Consider the following 17,494-nt stretch of genomic DNA (forward strand, 5'->3'; position numbering starts at 1 on the left):
GCTTTGGGAAGTGGAAGCTGGAGACCAAGAGGTTTCTGCAGGTTCTGTCAGCAGAAAAGCAAATTATGCATTTGTGAGTTTGCTGATTCAGAAAAAAATCTCTCAGAAATGGAAGCAACCAGAGCAGGTATCTCCCGAGGTGGATGAAGACCACATGGCAGAAAAACATGCCATGTCCATCAGGTCCACCCAAGGCAACAGCTCACAGTACCAAGTGGCACCAGAAGGACAAGTAGAAATGAATCCCATGCAACTGTCAGCATGATGGTGGGGCCAAATTAAATCAACCCTGCCTCGAGAATGGGGTAACATGGTCATACAGCTCATTTTGCTCGACCTCCATGCACCACTGCCTCTGCCATCTGGCAGCCTCTTGGATGTCTCCAGCATGAAGTGACACTGTGATGACCTCAAATGCACACACTACCCAAGGAGGTGACAAAAAATCTCAGGCATGGACAACACAGGTCAGCCACCTACACCACTTTGGAACAAAGAACAGCCTCAAGGCGGGAAAGACACTGACGGGTGTATAGTGAAGGAGGGAAGAGTGAGATGCAAAAACTCGCTGGAAAAGGCATAAAAATGTGAGTAAAATAGAGATGGGAAGAACTGAAAGTGCAAAGGGGTGGGGCAGAGTTCTGGAACTGAGGTCAAGAAGCTTCAAGCCAAGAATTGTTTTCCTCATCCCTGGCAGTGTTCCAAATCAGGTTGGACGGGGCTTGGAGCAACCTGGTCAAGTGGAAGGTGTCCCTGCCCATGGCAGGGGGGTTGGAACAAGATGATCTTTAAGGTCCCTTCTAACTCAAGCCATTCTGTGACTCTGTGATTCTACAAAAAGGATGAAAAGCTTTGCAAAGCAGGACAGTGCAATCTACAACCACAGATGCTGGTGGTGACACGTTGCACATGGAAGCAGGACATTCGGGAGCCAGAAGATGGTGGCTGCTTCAATTACAGGCACAGGCAGCACTTCTGTGGTTAAGACACAGTATGTTGTAGAAGATTAACACAAGAGGTAAAGGAGACTTCCCATAACTCCAGCAAGAGCTCAACAACCCAGCTACCAGTGTCGAGATGGAGAGGGAACAAGACCAGCACGCCATTTGTTGTGTGGAAGGCAGGAAGGGGTTTTCTCATGGCACGTGGTCACATTCTTACCGAAATCAAACACCACAACTCACAATGACAATGCAAATATTTCCTGCAGTGAAGCCCTGCTGGACAAGAAGGAATCACAGAGCCTTCAGGCTCTGCCACCCAGCCTGGAGACCCACACTCTTCCGTCTACATTGGCTGGAGGCTTGCAGGTGCACCGTGGTCAGAAGAAGGAAATAGTTGGGTTTTTTTCCTGAAAATACCTTTTAGTTGCTTAACACTGTCTCTCCTTTTGATAGCACATCAGGGTTCCGGAGCAGAGAGTAGCAGAGACTCATCCTCACTCAACTTCTACTCATGCTTTTGTCTTTGAACACATTTTTCAAACTGAGTTGAGGTGCCACAAAAAACATGGCGAAGGCCCAAGGTCCTCGACTGGCCTCATGTAAAAGGAACATCTAGGAGGGCTTTATCCCACTGATTCTAGGGAGCAGAGAGGGTAACTATCTGCTCCCCCAAAGCCAGCTTGTTTCCCCCAGTCTTTGGAGCCAGTTTGAGAAAGAACAGATGACTGGAACAAGAGGATGAAGGGGTTGCCAACAACAAAGCCATGGCAGTGGAAATAACCATCCACTGTTCACCTGTCAGCACATTGTAGGCATAAGGCTGCCTGGCAGCTACTCCTTCAAGAAGAGACTTTATAAGGAGTAAAAATGGGCAAAACCCCACTGTAAGGCTCAGTGCAGTGGAGGGGGGATCCTAGGCTTGGGCTTGGCAAGGACCATCTCCTGGAGAAGAAGGCTGAGTCACCTGGGAGAAAGCATTCAGAGTAACCCTACCTTGCTGTTGGAACAGCCCCAGCACACACAAGTCAGGTCACGAAAGAAGAAAAGATCTGAAGTCAAGTCAGCAGTGGGAAAGTCTTCAAAGCTTCTCCCAGGGGTACTACAGCTACCACCACCTGCCCCACTTCAAGGATTGAAACACCTTCCGGGCCTCTTTATCATATGTGGAGGAAAAGCCAAGGGAACAGGTGGTATTTTTGATTTTGCAAAATAACTAGTTTGGAGCAAGACCTGCTCAAAGCACGTGGAGCACTTTATCAAGACACGACAGGTCGGAAGAAGGTCCCTTCCTATCAGTCGACCAACTTCTGAACGTGGGCAGAAATTCCCATCAGCTGAAAACGCACTCAGAAGGGACAGAAACAGTCAGCAAAGGAGAGGTCACATGGTCCTTTGTGAGAAATATTTTCCCATGGCATCCCTAAACATAAAAGGAAAAGACTAAAATCAAAAAATAATTGTTTTGTTTTCCTTTTCAGGCACGCAGCCGAAAGAATGTGTGGTTGGGTCTCAGCTCCAAGGACGCAGGAAGCACAAATTTGCCTTAATCAGGACTATTTCACCTGCAGGTTTTTATTAAAGAGTTTGCAGGAACATTTAGGAAAAATGAATTTCAAAATTTTAATGTGGGGGGGGGGTTTTTTGCCATTATAGTTTTTAGCTTCTCATTTGTTGCCAATCACTAAAAAGTCAGTTTGTGATTTAAAATTTAGCCTTTCCTCTAAGTTCGGTAAAACTTTCTGTTAGCCAAGAGCACAGGTTACATCTACATGGATTTAACAAAAAACTCCAGCAGTGTTTTTACTTTTTATTTAGAAAATAATGGCAGACATTTTATATTTCATAATTCGCAAAAAACGTATTAGATGAGTGGTACAAAGCCATACATGGATGGGGGAATTGGAATTTAATTAAAATGTTTTCCTCCAATGCAATCTTCGGTGCACTGGATTCATTAAGAAAAGTAAGATAATTGGAATGGTTTATATTTGAAGCTGATGTATTTAACACTGCAAACACCTATCTGTACCTAGTGAAATAAGCTGATTATTTCTGCCTTCTGTTCCCTCCAAAACTTTACAGGCAGCAGATCTCAGCCTTCCATCTTTTTTTTTTTTTTCTTAGGCAGTGGAATAAGAAAAAACTCTCCCGATTTTTTAAAATCCACGCTAATTAACTAATTAATGGGGTTTTTTATAATTTCAGTCTCTCCCTGCATCTGCAGATGATGACCCTGATGTCAGTGGTTCCCTGTACACGTCCACAGGCTCCAGGTACATCATCAGCAACTTCTGCCTCTGCAATGCTGTGACTTCACTTTGCAGTAGCAAAGACACATCCCTTGAATGTATTTTTATTTCAAGTGCATTTAAGATTTAACATTTTGAATCTAATAGGTTCCACTTGTTAATAAATTAATTCAAAAACCAATTTTTTTTTTAATGTAGGCTAAAAAGAATGGGACGTAGAAGACTCAACAACCAAGCTTCCCACGGACAAATTTTAAATGTATATTTTCATTGGTGCTGAAATAGAAGAATTACTTAAAAATAAAACGCAAACAAAAATCCAAACATGAGTTTAGGACCAAAATAATAATAATAATTATCCCAAAAAACCCAATCCCTCTGGGTTTTCCTGCCTCTTAGTCACAAACACTCAACGACAAAAGGCAGTTTCTCTTGCTCTCAGCACTGAAGAGCCAGTGCAGGTACTACAGGGAATAGCAAACCAGATTTTATTCTTCCTCAAGGACCTGGAGCTGAATAGCCACTTAAGCCCTGCCTGCAGCCTCCGCTCCCAGCGCTGGAGGAGGAGGAGGAAGGAGAGCAGGGCTTGGCTTATCTGTCCTGGTCGAGTCTTCATGGTCACGAGGAGAGAAGAGAAACCAAGCAAAGAGGCAAAAAAAACCCATTAAAAAAAAAATAACAAACAGGCACTTTGGTTATAACTGACTGATGTCCTTCATGCCAAATGGGACTTCAGCACCCAACTTCAGCATCCCCACAGATTCCTGGGATTTATGGGGTGGGGATGAGCAGGCAGCACCCTCACCTCCCACCACATGCATGGGATGCCACTTCCCCCACACCCAGCCAGGGACTGCCACCACTTCCTGACTTCTCTTTCTTTTAGTTATTTCACCCAAACACCGCAAGCTGAAGAGACGGTTAAGGAGTGCTGAGCTAGTGAGGATTTTGGCAAAGGGGAGCTGGTCCTTGCACCCTCTTGTGTATGTCCTCCTGGACTGCAGGTGTCCAGTAAGGACACCACCTCTGTAGGATAACACTGTATCTGCTGGTACCCTTAGCAAATATGGTACTGTGAATGTCACCAGCACATGCAAGAGGCATCTTGCACCCCAGCCCTCGTGCCCTGGGGCCATGTCACCTTGGATCCTCTCACTGGGAGGATCAAACTGGCCCTGCAGTGAGGTGCCCTGGATGGCAGTGAGCACCTTGGTGGGTCCACAGTGGGTCTGGACACCATGGATGGGAAGAGCTCCCTGTGAGAACTCGTCAGGGGAGCAAGGAACGGGACATCCCAACCTCAAACCTTGCACGCCCCTGGATGCCCACCACCACACTGGAGCAGAGCCTGCCTCTAGCAGCGCCTTCCCAAGAAAGTTTGGTAATTAAATTCGATGCCTCCATGCCAAGCTATTCCAGAGCAGTTCAGCGAGTGGAACAGCTCATGACAGACCGATAAAATGCACACACGGCTGCGCCGCTTTAATAAACATCCCCCTGCACTCACACTTGAGTTGTAAAAACTGTGCTTCCAGCCATTACAAATGAGAACTTCTCTCCTGGTGTCTTTGCAAGCGGAAAGGGTATATTAGTTCAACCCATTATTTGACTCACAATCCTCAGAAAATAGGTACACCTTTATCCCAGGTGCCTGTAATAACCAGCAGCCAAAAAACCCCAACCCACAGTAGGAACCGGCTCGAGCTATTTAAATGTTTTATAAGTTTTTTTCCCTTTTTTTTTTTTTTTTTTGGTAATTGCAGAAACTTTTCCTAATCTGACATTTTGTTAAAACCCCTTATTAGAAATTATGCAGCCACAGAAGAAGAGGGAAAAAAAAAAAAAAAAAAAAGAAGAGAGAGAAGAGAGAGAGAGAGAGGGGGAAAAAAATAGAATAAAATATAAAATAAAATAAAAATGAGCTGGCTTCACAATTACCAAGTCAGCCCATGCAGCCCTTCGCTATTGTACGAGTGGCATAAACCCCCCGGCGGCCTATCAGCTCCCTGGCAGGCAGGGGGCTGCGCTATTCAAAGCGAGAGATACAAGCTGCAGGGCAAAAACCTGGCAGCTCCCATCTGACCCCCCAATCCCCGGCTGGTGACAGCTCCAAGCTCCATGGCAAATTAGCCCTTCTCACATTACAATTGCAGGAGACAGATTCCATTAGCGGTATCTGAAATTGAGTGGAGAGCTGCTCCGTTATCAGACTTGACTCATAAGCGCCGCTATTAATCAGAGCTATGATAGCATTTATATATTTCAAGCTATCTGCCGCCGCTGTGATATTCTGCTACAAAGGGTTGATGGGACTTAGGGAAGGGAACAATGGAGCTTTCTGGGAAAAGCAGAGTAAATCAAGAAAGTCTGTGACTTCCGCACATTCTGAAGGGATTGCGGTTTACATAAATTTTCTCCCAATTGGAGATTGAGCTCTTCCTCATCTTACACATGGGATTTAGTTGTCACTCAATGGTAACAGCTGTGAAAAGGTGAAGCGGCCCACCGCTCAGAATATTGCCTCCGCTTTTAAAGCAATTAACCCATGAACAGGAGGATACCTGGTGATATCAAAGGGATTAAGCCAGGCAGTGCATTATTAACATTTCCTTGAACTAATTCTAACTCTGACTAGCTGTCAGAAAAGACTCCTCAGTCTTTAAAAAAAAAAAAAAAAAAAAGAGTTTTTTTTTTTGCCCTGCTTTTTCCTCCCCCCCCTCCCCTCCCTTCAAAACGAAGCAGAGTTACTGCAGCCTCATATGCCTACTTTAGAGCCAAATGCAAATGAACAGATTTGGTAACGTCTTCAAACAGACTAAACTCAGCGCCGGTTTATTATGGCGACAAGTGGGAAAAAAAATAAATATATACATAAGATCAATTAGCCAGAGGCCAGGGGAGATATTTTAAAAGCTAATTAGTACATGAGTACCTTCCTTTCTTCTCTCCCTCCTAAAAGTTTGTAACTACTTATTACTAAGCACATCTGTTTTCCAAATGCCCAAGATCCTCCTGCTGTGCTACAACAGCGGTAATCTATGATAATCTGTAATCTGGAAAAATCCAAATATGCCCTGCAAAGAGATTCCTCCTTCCTCAAAGCCCAATTTTTTAATTTCCCACTCCAGCTGAGCGGGCACTGGCTCCTCTCTCAAGCCTCCATCTTCCCCTAACCATGGCCACAAAAAAAGGGGTCAAACTGTTCAGGGATGACTTCTGCTCTGGTAAACCCATGAACCCCAGGGATATGGAGTATTTCCTCACTCAGCACAGGCAGAAGACAACTTTTCCCAGCACCAGTTAGTTTTAAGGGAGCATCAGCCATGAGGTCCCTCTGGGATGGCCATGAAGGTCACCCATCCTCCCGGTCCTTCCTAGGGACCTTCCCACAAGAGCTCCAGGACACACAGCCCGGGAGCCAGAAAGCTCAGTGCCATCAGGATGGCCAAGTGCCATTTCCAAAGCATTATGATGATGACAAAATGATAAAATAATTTTGATTATTTCACTATGCAACACGACTAACGCTGCTTTTTGTTGGCAGTGGGAGAAGAGCTGGCTCTGGTTTTTAAATACATCCACAGCGTGTTGTTTGGAAGGTTTAGGGGGCAGAGAATATATATATATGTATACATATATATATAAAAAAATAAATATAAAAAAATATATATGTATAATGTATTAGTCCAAAAGTTAATACAATACCCAGAACAGCATAATGAAGAAACGTGACTGGTTTAATTTAGTGCAACATTTTCCCCCTTTTTCAAACCCTGTGTCCAACTCAGACAGAATAAAGCTGGCAAAAACTTACTAGAAGCACTTGTGCAATGACACCACCTACTCTGCTACTGCCCCTGCAATAAAACAGCTTTGTATATTTAAATACCTCAAAACAGCCAAACTATGAAAGGTACACACTGGAAAAGAAAAAGCACTTAGAGGAAAGCATCCTATTTCTCTTTGCAACAGAGAATGCAAAGAATGCATCCCCTGTGCAGAAAATGACACTTTGGCAATCATATTGTAAGAAGATAATTGGTTTACTTTGTAAACTTGCTATGCTTTGCCTCCCACAGTAAAAAAAAATAAATAGTTGTTTAAAGAAACAATCCTACAGCCGCGCTCGCTGCGTCCTAAAAACATAAAGCAGCTCCCCCCTCCTTCAAAGCAAAGATGAATTGTTTGCCTCACTTACAAGCAGTCCAAGAAAACTCTTTGTAAATGCCATTTTACGATAATTACAGGCGGTTTATTACGACTGTGAAGGGGGGGGGAAGAAAAATCCATGTTCGAGAACTAACTCAAAGGAGCGAACGGCTCGCTCCGAAATAGTCTGGATTACTGACAAAGGGGCTTTTTGCATCAACGTGGTTCGACGTAATTTTGCTTTAAGAGGAACAATCCAGGCTTAAAAAATTATAATTAAATGAATAACATAATATACTGTAATATAACGAAATTAATAAACAAACATGCGGAGCATCCCGCCAGCCATCACCTGGCAGAGGAGGAATCTGTTTAAGGAAAAAATTCGATCCTAATCCCGCACGTGCCGTAACATCCCGAACGCCACCTGGCCACGGAGGGAACCACGACTCTCTCCTTAAGCAGCAAAATTATCCCGACCCGCCGAGGAATAAACTCGGGAAACGACTCGAACAAAAAGAATCGATGGGGAAATAAAACGACAAAAAAAAAAAAAAAGGGAGAGATTTACTGTCCGGGGACGCTGGAAAAACCCGGCGAGGGTAAACAGCAACCCTGCCCGGCTGGTGGGGAGAAAAGAAAGGTTTTAGAGGTTAAGTTCAGGTCAGACGACAAATGAAATTGTAACAACCCAACTGACATTGTATAATGTCTTCTTCACTCGATCAATAGGGCAGCGTCGGCCCCATTTCCATAGAGATGGCTTCCTCCCCGCTGAAGGGTGGCTATTGTTTGAGGAGGGAGATTTGCCACTTGAACCGTGTTGCTCCCGAAGGATGTGTACTTCATCAATTATTTGTGCTCCTAACATCTACATATTTTCATATTAACGTCCACGTTTCGCGCAGCAAGAGGAGCAGGTGTTGATTTTTCCCGCCGGTACCTCGTAGGGGTCACCCCGTCAGCTGATTTTATTTAGAGGCAAAAATGAGGGGGGATTTGATTGACCCATTTGGATTCGTGAGGACAAACAAGTCCAGTTAAAAACACACCACATCACCTTCAGATAGTTATGGCTTCACGCAGTGAACACTTGCTAGCTTTTTTTTTTTTCTTTTAAAGTAGATAAAAAGGCAACAAAAGTAATTTTTTTTTTTTTTTGGCCAAGTCAATGTTGTAAAAAATAAAGCAGCTTTAAGGTGCTTAAAAGGAAAAATGTAATGTTGTAATTTGGAAATAAAATTGACCTTACAATTAATTTCAAAGAAACAATCAATCCTTGCCAGGTTGAATAATTCATCCTGTCACTATCTATGAAATAATTTCTGTAAGTCCTAATAGTTTTTATCATCTCTTGGTTCCAGGTTTCCCATTCCTTCGTGCAAATTTTAAATTTGACAGAAGCACCGTCTTCCAAATCCAATTAAACAACAACAACAACAAAAAATTAAACCTTTAGAAGTGCAAAAGTAATTCCCAAAATAATTCCCAAATTTAGCCTGTCATTGGACTCCCGTACCCTCATTTCTGCAAAGCGACGATCGCATCATTTCATGTGCAACAAACTGGGCAGGAAAGGAACTGTCTCGCTGCAGTTCAAACTAGAAACTGGGGCAGAGCTTCACAGTAACTGCAATAATGGGAATAACCATCGTTAAAAAAGAAATCAGAAACCAAATATTAAAAACCTCCAGCAACTCCTCGCAGGAGTTTTTAACACAATCGAGTTGTGCTCCGACGCTGCGCCGGGCACTGTGCACGGGAGGGCAGCGCCACTTCCAGCTCCCCAAATACGCTGCAAAATACAGGATATTAAATTAAATAATGCTGACTTAATTACATGTATTACCCACCAGTAAAAGCAATCACTTTAAATGCCTACGGAAATATTTAGGAATTACTTAAGCAACTCCGGTAGGTGCACTTTGGAGCTGATGCTACGTGAAAGGTGAGGCGCAAAAAGCAACTCCTCTGCAGCAGATTTTGGGGATTTTGGACCCCATGGACCAAAGTTTAAGCGAGCTCAGGGCTCTCAGGCTGTGCAGGATCTGGCCCCTCACCCCCCATTTATTCCTGCTTTTATTTCTGGGTTGCTCTCGCTCTCTGGGAAGGTTTCCCTGAGGGGTGACGCAGCTCTGGGGACGGGTGGGAGAAAAGGGCTTTTGTCAAAACAATCTGGGTGAGGAAGCGCCCCCGTCTCATCCCGGAGCACCCCGATATCACTTGCAGCCTCAAAACGTGCCCTATTTTCCCTGCAAAAGAACATCAGAAATTGTTTATACGGGTTGTGATAATCCTCTCAAATATGGGTCAGGCTGAGGTTAAGAGCAGCCAGAACTTGCACATCAAAGATGAGCGGGGTTAACAAACCCACCTCCCCCCCCAACCCCGACCACGTGCGCATCCCGATTGTTCCCTTTCCTCCCAAGGTTAGAGGTCCGGGGAGAAGGGATGGACTCGGGCATCTCCCGAGCCTGCAGCCAGCAGGGAAAGGCAGGGATGCTCTCCCTGGTGCTTGGGTACCACCGGCAGGCAACTGCCCATCCGCCTCCGCCGGGAGCTGCAATTAAACCAAGTTCACGGTTTCCCGATAGGTGAAGCTCATCCTGTTAATTTAAACAGACCATCTGCATCTTTCGAGAACGACAAACTTCATTAGTTCTGGTTAGTTAAACCGAGCGGTGATTTGTGATAATGAGCCTGAACAACCTGTCACGTCTGTGGAAGGGAAAGGGCGCACTTTTTATTATTGCTATTATTATTATTTAACAGAAAAGAAAGGGAAAAAAATAAAGGGGGGACCTTTTGTGTGAGAAAGAAGGTCAAATTCAGATTAAATCGCTGTTAGGTTAATCAGAGGAACTAATTAGGGACGGGGAGGGGGGGAAACACTAGTCCGAAGGCCAGAGGGGAACAGAGGGAGCCTTCGGAAACGTCCCGAGCCGACAAACAACAAAACGCCCCGGATGACTTTACCTGAAAACCGTGTAAAAAAGCAAAGAGGCGGCAGCTGCTCCCAAGAAGCCGCAGAGGAGGTTGACTCGGGAGGCGGGGGAGCCGCCGGGCAGGAGCCCCATCGCCACTTTGGCCAGCAGGGTGAACAGGGGGTAGCCGGGAGGGTGGGCGACCTACGGACAGACCGACACCGGGGGGGTTGGAAAAGGGCTGGAATTCGACCAGATCAAAAGCAGAGCAGCACGCCCCCGGGATCCAGGGGGGTCTCCGAGCGGCACCTCTCCCCCGACCCACCCTTTGGGTACCAGTTTCGAGTCCGCAAATATTTTTTTTCTTTCCCTCAGTGGATTTGGCTCCACGCCTCGCCCATAATAATGAGGCGGCGAGAAAAAGGAGGTGCCACGTTTCATTAGCGTGCCTTAAAGGGCTCCTTGTTTGGGTTCACAGTATATTAGGGTCATTCAAAAGGCTGTTGTTTTTTTTGGAGGCGTTTTTTTTTGTTGTTGTTGTGTTTGTTTGTTGGGTGTTTTTTGTTTGTTTTTTTGTTGTTTTTTTTTTTTTTTTAAAAAGCAGCTCCTCAACTATTTTATTGGTTAGCAAGTTGAAAGACCACACTGCTATCGGATTACCACCGCGCTGACAGTCCTAAGGTCTTGCCTAAAGGGATCATGCACCATAATAAAGTTTATTAAATAATAAAACTTATTAAAATTGTTAACCCGATTTATTTTATTCTCCCCAGCTTATACAAAATTTGGGTTGATAATAAGCCAGCTACTGTATATACAGTAAAGCCTTTGCTTTATAATTTAGTTTAATTGGATTTAAAACTTGAAGTAAATTGTCGCGTGCTGTACTTATAAGTTAGTAAAAACTGTGGTTTGAAAATAAATTAATCTACTTTACTCCATGCTTAATTAAACTTCCTTAATTCCTAAAACTGTTAATGAGAGCATTGATTAAACAATAAAACTAATACTTACTCCAAGCTCATATGCGGCTGTGATCAGCTCCCCTGTGAAAAAATAATGTAAAACCAATAATTACTATTAGGAAATGACACTCCTCCAAAGTTTTCAAAATCCAAATGCTTGCATTGGGGTTTTGCATTAATTTGACTGGATAAAACTGTAAATCTGTGGAGATTTAACAGCATGAAATTTTCTAAGAATATTTTCTCCCTCTGATGTCATTGCACAAAATATCTTTTGTGTGTTTTCGCGAGACTTTTATGAACAGATAAGTGAAAATATAGGTAGGCTCGGGCAAAGAATGGCCTGAGACACTCAAAATGCAGACATTTGTGTGTATTTTTAATTTAAAACCAACTGACTCAATAACTTTCAAGCACTACAGTTTACAACGCTCAAGCTGCACAACCCAGTCGTTTCTCATTAAAAAAAAAAAAAACCAAAACAAACAGCTTTATAGTTTTAAAGAGGGAAAATACAATCACTAATTGTGCAAATCTACATCCACATATTTGGGAATGCTGCTCTCCCCTGATGCTAAAGCAATTCTGTTTTGCAAGTAACTCTTTTATCAGTGGATGCTGCATCCCATTAGAAACCCCATTCAGATTTTGCATTTCATTTGTATTTTACACCAGGACAAATAACTGCCACAAAAAGACCCATGTTAGCATAATAATTAGTAATACCTGGCATTTTTAGAGTGTTTGATACAGAGAACGCTCTCTTTGTAGAGAACACTCCCTAATGATGTATGATAAACACATTCAATAGGCACAACACATCCAGGGATGAACCAAGGGAGGACAAAATTTAAAAATTACCACTGGTTTTCCTTCTTTCCCTCAAATTTCATAATCCAATTTTGCAGAGCCTGGTTTTACTGGTCCTGCTAATTTTGCAAGTGCCAAGGTCGCAGCAGCTTTGTCCCATCGTTAGTTGGGAAAGACACAAAGCAAGGGCACTGATGGCTTTAAATCCTAAATTAAGAATATTTTAAATTTCTGCACAATTATGTCTTTAACACACAATGCAAAGGGGGACGTTTCTACAAATGGCACCTTTAAATGCTGACATTACAGTAAATGGTGCATTTTAAAAGGAAGATGCTGTTGGCAATACTGCTGTTGGCTGGGACACTGTTCCCAAGCCAGGCATGGCTTCACCTTCATTGAAGTCCTCCTGGGATACAGCAATAGGTGCATCTAAAAGGACTAAAGATTAAGATTAAATCCATGCACATCACTGTGATATTGGTTCATATCACAGGCAAGAATAACCCCAAAGCAATACAGCCACAAACCAACCACAAAGCTGAAAAAAAATAACATAAATAAAATACTGGTAGATGCCACTGCCAAGCTTTGAAAGACAACAGCACAACTTTGCCTTGTAAGAATTAAGGAAATAAAAGTAATAAGACCTGCAAAAAAATGCTCCTGGGCTGTAGGCCTGTTGGATTCCACTGGGAAAACCAGAAGGAAAACCGACTACTTTGGATCAGGTTAATTCTCCATCTCCCACCCACATACCTGGGCATCACTTACAGCCTCCATGGACTAGAGGAGTAAAGAGTACAAATATTAAAAAACAAAACACACAAAGGGAGAGTGCAGCATCCACAAACTTGATTTCAGTGTATTTCTTGTGAGAGAGAATGACCTCAGGCATCTTCAGAGGCCAGCTCGAATTGAAGGGTTTATTCCTTCCAACTCCACGGGGCCAGGAGTTGGACTCCATGATCCTTGTGGGTTCCTTCCAACTCAGGATACTCTATGATTCCTGATGTAAACACACTTCTGACTGTCCAGACTGATTCCCTAATAAAGGTGTTTGGGCAACAGGCCTAATGCTGCCTGAAAACTGATTTATCCCCAGCAAGGTTGGAGCTGATGTTTGAAACACCACAGGGAATGTTTGGGGTTCTTTCCCTTTTAACTTTATTTGAACCCTTTTTAAGCTGTTTTAACATCTGTGCATGTTTCTGAATTATAATTCATTCCCTCATTTCTTTATTGTAACAGTAAGTAACACGAGAGAGCTGCCAGTGGAAAAGTGGAAATACCGATTGCCTTTGACACTTTTGGATTACTGCAAACTTTGGGAACAATTAAAAATACACAGATAGCTTAAAAAATAAAAGAAAATACCAGGCTCCCTGCCTGAAAGCAGATCCAGCAAATCCTTAAGCTGGTCTTTACTCACACAAGTAGCTTCAGTGCTTCTGGTGGCACAAGTTTGAGTTCCGTGCTCAGGTGCGGGCAACTTAATCCCCTTGTGCAGAGACTTTCCAGGGGACTCCAGCTGAAGCATCCCATGGGCTGCTCAAGCCATGAGAAACATGGGAATAACCCCCAAAAAACACCTAAGTGATGGGGAGGCTGCTGGCTGGGACAGGCACGAGGGTACAGCAGGGACAAGCCCATCTCTGTTCAACCCCAGGCAGCAGATTTAGGAGAAAAGGCAAAAAAAAAAAAAAAATTAAATAAGGACAGACAGGGAGCGAGGACACCATCCCAAGAGATTTCTTTTAATATAATTCCCTCTAATGTGGGTTCTGGAAGCCTGTTAAAGCAGCCAGTGACCCCAGGCCACTCCTGGAGCATCTCTCTGTGACACACACCTAGTTGGTGTCCTTGATACCTCTGACTCCTCCTGGCAGGGGAGTGATGCACATACATATATGTGCGTTTCTATACACACAGGTGCTGTGCTAGGAAGAGCCTTTGGAAACTAGGGAAAGAGCAACCCCCCTCCTGCCTCCAAAATGGGATAAAATAACCACAATGACCCAGGGAAAGTGGGGTCAACCCATGTGCTGTTTGGTTGCTCGCTGTATTTACCGGGATAATTCACATCAAGCAAAAAACAAATCCCAGCATCGATCCATCACCTCACTGGGAGAACCTGCATCCCTCTTTGTAAAGGATGCTAATGGTTATTTGCACCCTGGAGGGAAAACCCAAGCTGAAGGACAATTAAAAACCAGGTTCCAAGGCTTTGCTCAGCACGGGAGCACAGAGACCCTGTGCATCCACAGACATGTATTTTCCATCAGGAAGAGCTTTAATGGAAAAAATAGGAATAACTGCAAATATATCGACCACCACATATTAACTGATACACCCAGAAAGAGCAAAACCAGCCCTGTCAGTAACGTGGGAGCAGAAGCAAAAGCTACTGGCCAGCCTTGCCAGCATCTCTCTCTCTCTCCACACATATTGAGGCTGTAAAATCCATGCATCCATTAAAAGCCCATTTATTTATAAGGAATTTCATGCACAGCTTGGATTTGAAGCCAGTGATGGCCAAGAGGCACAGAGTTAAACAGACCCACCCAACACTCTTCTGGCACATGAAAGAAAGAAAGTATCCTGGACGCTTGTTCCATCGAAAAAAAATTACCAACACATTCCCTAAAAAGATCCAAGCCCTCCTATCCCCAAATTCCAGCCGTTCAACATTGCAAAGCAAGGTATTTTTTTAAGCAAGGCCAGACTAAACCAGTAAAACCACAGAAGGACCAGACAGGAGAATTCTGTCCCACCTGGGTGGGACTGGCAGCACCAAACACAAAACACCACATGGTGGAAGCTGCAATTCCAGACAGGCAGATCCAGAGGTTTCACTGCTGCACTGGCTGTGGCTGCACAGGACAGAGAAAGGGACAGCCTGGGCAGTGGCAGCACATCTGGCAGGGCGGCACATCTGCCTCCTGATGTCACCAGCCAGGGGACCCGAACAAATCCTCTGCTGGAAAGCTCAAATACAGGCAAACTGTTTGGAGAGGGTCAGGGCAGCACGGGGTGGCCCCAGGGCACAGCCCCAGAGGGACATGGAGCACTGACCCCATGGGGGGAGCCCCGGGCAGTGCCCCAGCCCCGGGGGGTGAACACCCCAATACAGGGTGTCGGTGGTGCTGTGGGGCAAGTGCCCCCATGGGGAGGTTCAAATGCACCAACCCCACTGGGGTGAGCACCCCAAAGAGTGCCTGCACTGCACCAGTGACTGTGGGGGGTGTGAACTTATGGGATGGGCAACCCTATGGAGTAAGGAACCCTATGGGGTGACAATGAGCCAGCAGCTGCTATGGGGGAGCAGCCCTATGGGATGACAGCAACACTATGGAGTTAGAAACCCTATAGAATGACAGGAACTCAATGAGGGTGACAGCAATGCCCCAGCCCCTAGGGAGGAGAAACCCCTTTTGAGATGACAGGAACCCTGCAGGTGTGACAAGAACACACCAGCCCCTCTGGACCAAGGAACCCTACAGGGTGACAACAATCCTATAGGGTGATAGCAATGCACCAGTCACTATGGGGGAGAAACCCTATGGGGTGATAGCAACCCTGTGGAGGTGACAACAATGCACCAGCGAGCAGCTCTATGGGGTGACAGCAACCCTATGGAATGCCAGCCACCCCATGGGGTGACACCGATGCAACAGTCCCTATGGGATAACAGCAACTCTATGGCATGACAATGATGTCCCAGCCCCAGTAGGATGAGCACCCCTATGGGATGACAGTAACCCAATGGGGTGACAGCAGTGCACCAGCCCCCCTGGAGTGAGCAACCTATGGGGTGACAGCAAACTTATGGGGTGACAACAACCCTACAGGGTAGCAGCAATTGGTGACAGCAACCCTACAGGGGTGACAGCAGTTGCGCCAACCCCTCTGGAGTTTGCAACCCTATGGGGTGACAGCAACCCTGTGGAGTGGCAGTGATGCACCAGTCCCTATAGAATGAGCATCCCTATGGGGTGACACTGATGTTCCACACCCTATGGGGGAGTAGCCCTATTGAGGTGACAGTAACCCTACAGGGGTGACAGCAATGCACCAGTCCCTATAGGATGAGCAACTCTATGGGGTGATAGCAACCCTCTGAGGGTGAAAACAACTCACCAGTCCCCCTGGAGTGAAGAACCCCATGGGGTGACAACAATGCACCAGCACCAAGGGAGTGAGAGCAACCCTATGGGGTGACAAGGATGCACCAGCCCTTATAGGATGAGCATCCCTGTGGAGTGACACCAACCTGATGGGGTGACAACGATGCACCACCCCTCATAGGATGAGCATCCTTATGGGGTGACAGCTACCCCAATGGGTGACAACAATGCACCAGTGCCTGTAGGATGAGCATCGCTATGGGGCGACAGCAAGCCTAGGGGGTGACAGCAACCCCACGAGGTGACACTGATGCACCAGTCTCTGTGGGGTGACAGAAATCCTATGGGGTGACAAGGACGCACCCGTCCCTATGGGGTGACAGCGATGCTCCAGCCGTAATGGCTCAACCCTTAAAGGCTCAACCCGCCCACCTCACCCCCCGAAGGGTGACCGCGATGCAGCCCCTACGTAGCCACGGTCCCCAGGGCGCCACCTCCCCGTGGGGTGACCCCCCGCCCCGGCCCCAGGGGCTGTCCCGCCGCCCTGGGTACGTTACCCGCATCCCCGCCGGGCAGGGCGGGCGGCAGTGTGGCCGCGTACAGAGCGGCCACGGCAGCGCCCAGCGCCCCGGCGGCTCCTCCCGCCCCGGTCCCGATCCCGGTCCCGATCCCGGTCCCGGTCCCCGCTCCCATGTGCGCCGCCACCTTCCGGGTTCGGCCGGGCCGTGCCACTCCACGGCCCCGCGGAGGGGGGAGACATCCCCCTGCCGCTCGGCTCCCCTCTCCCTCCGGGCCTCTTCCCGGAAGCTCCCGTTATCCAAAAGCCTTTGATAGGAACAGGGAGAGCCGTCAGTGCGCTGAAGCGACTCAGCGCGGGCACCCATCCTCTTCATCCACCCCCCCCCCGCATGGAGGAGTTGGTACAGCCCAGGAGGGCGGGTGCGGCCGGGCGGCTGGGCGGGACCACCGCGTGGGGAGGGGGGGAGAGGCGGGGCGAAACCACCGCGGAGAGGCGGGAGGGGGGAGGCGCGTCCTGCCCCTCCAGCCCTCCCGGGTTCGTCCCATCGGCGAAAATATATATTTGAGGATCAGCACCTTTTGCCCTCTCTCAGTCACATCAAACCCCTCTTGTGCTGCTGCGGCTGGTGCCAGTGGGTGCTGGGTGCAAGACCCAGCCCATGGGCACAGGCTGCAGCCCCCACTCCCACCCCCCCCCAGCCCCAATGTGCCAGTTCACTGATAATAAAGATTTTAACCCCTAAATGTGAGGGTCCTTCACAGGCATGAGATGCTGGTGAGGGAAAAGACTGGAGGTGTCAGCATATG

At 46.4% G+C, this 17,494-nt stretch overlaps 1 protein-coding gene across 2 annotated transcripts in view; it reads right to left on the minus strand.

The window, feature by feature from the left end:
• The window catches only part of TMEM260 (transmembrane protein 260), a 36,920-nt gene extending 19,873 nt beyond the window's left edge, over positions 1 to 17,047 (minus strand). Inside the window, exons 1-3 of one of the 2 annotated variants that reach the window (XM_064659550.1) lie at positions 16,726 to 17,043; positions 11,281 to 11,312; positions 10,319 to 10,470 (exon numbers count right to left, since the gene is read on the minus strand). In XM_064659550.1, coding sequence (XP_064515620.1) covers positions 10,319 to 10,470; positions 11,281 to 11,312; positions 16,726 to 16,861 — 320 coding nt within the window. In that variant the 5' untranslated portion in view covers positions 16,862 to 17,043. Of the gene's footprint in view, positions 1 to 10,318; positions 10,471 to 11,280; positions 11,313 to 16,725 lie in introns of both variants that reach the window. The other variant, XM_064659551.1, reaches the window with a different exon arrangement.
• Between the last annotated feature and the right edge of the window lie 447 nt (positions 17,048 to 17,494).

This window comes from Pseudopipra pipra, chromosome 6, assembly GCF_036250125.1.
Source record: "Pseudopipra pipra isolate bDixPip1 chromosome 6, bDixPip1.hap1, whole genome shotgun sequence".
NCBI classification, from domain to species: Eukaryota; Metazoa; Chordata; class Aves; order Passeriformes; family Pipridae; genus Pseudopipra; species Pseudopipra pipra.